This window comes from Otolemur garnettii, unplaced genomic scaffold (assembly GCF_000181295.1).
Source record: "Otolemur garnettii isolate 467f Iridium unplaced genomic scaffold, OtoGar3 scaffold00031, whole genome shotgun sequence".
NCBI classification, from domain to species: Eukaryota; Metazoa; Chordata; class Mammalia; order Primates; family Galagidae; genus Otolemur; species Otolemur garnettii.
Window position 1 is genome coordinate 8,014,184 of NW_003852426.1, and position 5,358 is coordinate 8,019,541.

The 5,358-nt window shown below is 44.0% G+C and overlaps 1 protein-coding gene across 1 annotated transcript in view; it reads left to right on the forward strand.

The window, feature by feature from the left end:
* The first annotated feature begins 2,966 nt into the window (after positions 1-2,966).
* TBC1D22B (TBC1 domain family member 22B) overlaps positions 2,967-5,358 on the forward strand; it is a 77,955-nt gene continuing 75,563 nt past the window's right edge. Inside the window, exon 1 of the mRNA XM_003789155.3 lies at positions 2,967-3,195. Coding sequence (XP_003789203.1) covers positions 3,140-3,195 — 56 coding nt within the window. The 5' untranslated portion in view covers positions 2,967-3,139. The remainder of the gene's footprint in view (positions 3,196-5,358) is intronic.

Below are 5,358 nucleotides of genomic sequence, written 5' to 3' on the forward strand. Positions count from 1 at the left end.
TAGCTTGAGGCTCTGTCTCAAAAAAATAAGTAAATAAAATAAAACCCTTGAGATAAGTTCAAGGATCACAGGCCATACTATGTTAGTAACAGAAGATCTACAAAGTATGTCAGTGTCACCTGGCAGCCTGTTAGAAATGCTGGATTGTAGGCTCCACCTCAGACCTACTGAATCAGAACCTATGCTCTTAACATAACCCCCAGTGATTCTTGTGTGTAATAAGTATAAGCAACACTGGTCTAGTGGACTATTAAGTGCCCGCCACGAAAACCCTCCATTAAAAGTGCTCCATGGACCCCTTAAAAACTTCGAACCTACGATTTTCACCTCCAGCTGGGCAAAGTTTGGTGTAAGGGTGATCTGGCTGCCACAGCTATTACCTCTTTGACAACAGCTGACCAACTGATATCCTGGCTATCCCATGAGTGGCCTTTCTCCTCTTTATTCTAGGTGTAGGTACACTCTTTTAAAGCTGCTGGGAGCTAAAGAAGACAATTTCTCTCAAGAAATAGATTGTTCTTCAATTGAGAGTACAGACAAGCCTATAGAGTCTTTCATAAAGTGGCTGCATCCTACGAGGGTTAGGAAACATCATTTCTAGAAATTTTCCTAAAAAAAGTGTATTAACAACATAGAACCAAAAAGACAAGAAATACCTATATTCTTCATTCTTTCATCAGTAAGTATTTATTAAGCTCCTACTATGTGCCAAACTCTATTCTAGGTGCTGGTGATGCAGCAGAGAACAAAACAGACAAAACAACAAAGCATTTGCTTGGTAGAGTGTGTGTGGTTGGTTTAGATTTTGGTGGTCTTGGTGGGGCTGGTGAGAAGAGTGCAAGAATCTCCATGTCCTATCAAATGTTATTTGAAGTTATCACCATGCCACGAAGGTGAATTTTTAAAAAATATTAGATGGGAAACTGGCTTCGATATAGAAAACTAAGGTAGGAATAATAGGGCTTCTCCAGGTACAGCAATGTTAACAGCATCCCCTGGGAATCAGTATTATTTAACATTTCACAAATGATTAAGAGAAAGGAATACTTTGAGGTATTTCTACGTACACAAATTATACTTTGCTTTCCACATAGTAAAATGTCAAGTCAATAGGGAACATCTCCTGAAACATTTCTAAAGCTATGTCAATAAACTAGAAAGTACCTTGCCCCACGGAGTGTAAGGCAGCTCACACAGGGGAAGACCATTCAAATGACACCTTTAAGACAATGAACTCTGAACTGCCATTAGCCACAAGATGAGAAATCTAGAAGTGTAGATTCCTTCAAGACCTTTGCTCTTCTGAAGTCCAAAAGGTCATCAAAAGTTTTGGCAAAATATCAGCCTCAACAAAACTTCATGACACACCTCTCAGGGCTCAGTGTGCAGTGCTGGTCATTGCATCCAAACAAAAAGAAAAGCCAGAGAAAGGTAGGTAAAATGATTAAAAAGACAGAAAGGCTTTTGTGTGGTGGGTTAAATGCTAATAAAGAAGATAAGATGAAAGGCTAGAAAAGCATGAAAGACTTAGAGTAAAACAACCCTTTCATATAATCCCATAATTCTAAAATTAGAGAAAAAAAACAGCTTAAAAATGAGAGTAACATCTATGTAGAAACAGGCCATATAAAAGAAGGTCCTTCTTTAAACAGGGGGCCCTTAAGTGTTCTCCAGTGTGTGGAAGGACATGTGGTAGCAGTAAATGAAGTGGGGAGGGGGCAACCAGCCCACCTCAATAGTCCGTGTGTGTGTGTGTGTGTGTGTGTGTGTGTAGAGATGGAGTTTCATGTTATCACCCTCGGTGGAGTGCCATGGTGATACACAGCTCACAGCAACCTCCAGCTCTTGGGCTTAGGCGATTGTCTTGCCTCAGCCACCGGAGTAGCTGGGACCACTGGCACCCACCACAACGCCTGGCTATTTTTTGTTGCGGTTCAGCTAGGGCCGGGTCTGAACCCGCCACTCTCAGTATATGGGGCTGGCACCCTATCCACTGAGCCACAGGTGCCACCCTCAGCAGTCCTTTGTTGAGACAAAAACTGCTCTGGATGGGCTTGCTTTCCTTCTCTCCCCAAATCATTGTGGAATACAACCACAGAAACTCACAAAGAGCAAAACACACACACACAAAAACATTTAAAGAATTCAAAATGCGAATATTAAATGTCATTCTGAGTGAAAATTAGATTGAAAATAAATTCCAGGGTGAAAGATGTATAATAGATTAATAACGAAAATTGAGAATTTTTGGGGGGGCGGGTGGCACCATGGAGAAATATTATGTCCTCAAAAGAAATAATACATGATAATCTGAATTGTGTGGGTAAAATATTTCCTTAAGCATCTGGTTTCTCACTGCCACAAAGTGAGTTATGGATTGATACAGGCATTAGATCATTTGAATTTCACCCAGGCACAAGTCCTTCAATAGTTTCAATTAACAGAGCACGGGGACACTGATGAATCAACTGTTACTCACGCGTTGAACAGTTACCAAGTCTGAACTATCGGATCTCTACTGGTCTTCCTTCTCAGAAAAATAAATCAGGATCTAAATGGAACAAGGGCAGGGAGGGTGATAGCCAGACTGTCACTGAGTTGAGAGATGTTAAAAATGGACCCCAACCAACATAAGGGCACTTACTTTTACGTCAAAGATTTATATATATATATATATATATATATATATATTATACTGTCTCCTTCCAAAAATTATTTCACTCAGGAACTTCACTCCCCACAAAAAGTCCTCTTTCTTCTCTCCCACAGGCCCTTTCTTTACCTGCTTCTTCGCTCCTGGAGGGTGGGCTAGGAACTTTCAGCCCCGCCTCCCTGCTCTCCAAGCTCCGCCTTCCCGGTCCACCTGTGTGCCCAGCCCCTGACGTTACCGCTTAGGCTTCAGGGGCCTGCAGGATTCCGGCTCCCGATTGGTCTCTCGTCCACGGCTTGCTCAGCCCACCAATGGCAGCGGCTCTGGGTTGGAGGGTGCCCACATCCAAGATGGCGCCCCCGGGAGCTGGGAGCGGGTGACCGGCGGCGGGGAAGCGGCCTGGGTTGGCCCTCAGATTGCGGGGTCCTGGGGGCATCTAGCCTGGTACACCCCCTGGCCCGCCCACAAGTCCTTCCCTGGGCCAAAGCAATGGCCGCCGACAACAGCAAGCAGTTTTGGAAGAGGAGCGCTAAGCTGCCAGGGAGGTGAGTCCAGGACGCTGAGAGGGAGAGGGGATTAGACCAAACCTTTCCAGATCCTGATCCCTAAATCCCGCGGGCCTGGGGCGGCACCAAGGCCAGAAGACTGGTTTGGGGGATCCTGGACTGGGGAAGCTGGAGCTGCCTTGTGGTGGCGGGGCAGCTGTCAAGCAGGGGAGCCGGCAGCTGGGTGTGGGTGCAGATCCGGGTCTGGGGGCGGAGGTCTCAGGAGAGGTGACCTCCAGCTGGGAGGTGGCTGAGAACCCGGCATTAGGGGCAGTGGAGTTGGGTGAATAGCCAGTGTTTGTCCCAGGCTCGTAGAGCCATCCTCAGGGCTGCCTCCCACTTTAAACAGAACTCCCTCTCGGGGGTCTCCACCACGCACAGGTGGTTGCTTGCATGAGGATGGTCCCTTTCCTTGCTCGCCCACCCTCTGGAGGGTTCTGGTGGGAGCTTGGGGTCGCCTGCTAAGGGAGGAGGGCAGGACAAGTGAGGATAATTCCCTAGCCCAACCTTACTTTTATCTTGAGTTGGCCCTTTCCCATTAGGAATTATACAAGATGACCACAGAATCAGGGTTATTCCTCTGGCATTTTTCTAAGGAGTTGTTCAACCCCAAGTGACCTCTTCCTCCTCTGCGTTGTAATGCTCTTTTTGTGCAAATACACTAAATTCTTTCATTGTTAGTTGGAGAGCAGATCTTCTAAGCTACTTTCAAACTCTCCCCCCCACCTCTTTCGGTGGATGTTGAAGACTCTTAGCAATTATCCATCCATCAATTAGCTATTGGTTTACAGTTTGTTTGGGGCAGAGTCCTGAGAAGTATAAGGAGTGTATGTTTCAGATGTGAATTTAAGATTTCAGTCAGTCACAGTCTACTTGATGATGAAATTCATGTTTGGTTATGTCCTACTTGCTGCCTTTTCTAATTAATTCAGGTCTTTTCTCTCTGGGATAATCCTTTGAACTTGTGACCACCCTTTACCCCTTTTTAAGGCAAGAGAGAAATAAGCGTCAGTAGTGGCTATTAAGGATCCTATTACGCAGATATATGGAGAAAAGGGTGAGAATCAGCTTTTAGTAATACATATGAAAATAATACAAAGGAATGCAAAGATAGCTTCAGATTAAAGTGCTGGGAAATTACAGTGTTCATATTATGTTAAAGATGTTCTGTGTTTTTAGATAAGCACCACTTCCTGCCAACTGATTCCTCTTTCCTTCCTGGTCTAGTGAGCTCTCCAGTTGTGCTAACTCCCGTTCTCTGAGGTTTTCCATAGTGAGATCATTAAATTTTGACATCCTGAGATTATAATCAGAATCCATAGGAAAATTTATGTCAGGAAGCAATATGAGAGTTGTGAGACATGGCATAGTCTTTTATGCTTCTGACTGGGGGTTACTATGAACATCTTTTGTTTTTTATATTTCCATTTTTGGACTACAGAAACAGCTTAAAAGCACTACTTCTGTACAATAGAAAGAGAAGTCTTTCTAGTTTCTTCAAGTTTTTTGCTTCCTTTTTCATTTTGAAGATTATAGCGGGATAGAAGAGAGAACTTCTTCAGAAAAACTTGTGTTATTTTTTGAGCTTTCTTACCTAGGCAACCACAATAAACAATTGACTTAAACTCTTTAGGCCTGAGATTCCTTATCTATGAAATGAGGAGTAAAAATACTTTTCACAAGGCTACTGTGAAGACTAGATGAAATATCCTATTTGTAAAGAATCTAGGATAGGCTCTTTTCCTTCTTGGCTGCCCAAGGATCGCCCGCCATCACGAACGACACAGTAACTGTCCGCACCAGGAAGTTCATGACCATCTGACTATTTCAGAGGAAACAAATGTTCATTGATGTCCTTCATTCTGGGAAGGCAACAGTACCAAAGACAGAAATTAGGGAAAAACTAGCCAAAATATACAAGACCACACCCGATATCTTCTTCATATTTGGGTTTAGCACTCACTTTAGTGGTGACAAGACAATGGGTTTTGGCATGATGGATGATTCCTTGGATCATGCAAAGAAAAATGAGTCCAAACATAGACTTGCAAGGCATGGCCTGTATGAGAAGAAAAAGACATCAAGAAAGGAGTGAAAGGGCTCGGCGCCTATAGCTCAACCGGCTAAGGCGCCAGCCACGTACACCTAAGGTGGCGGGTTCGA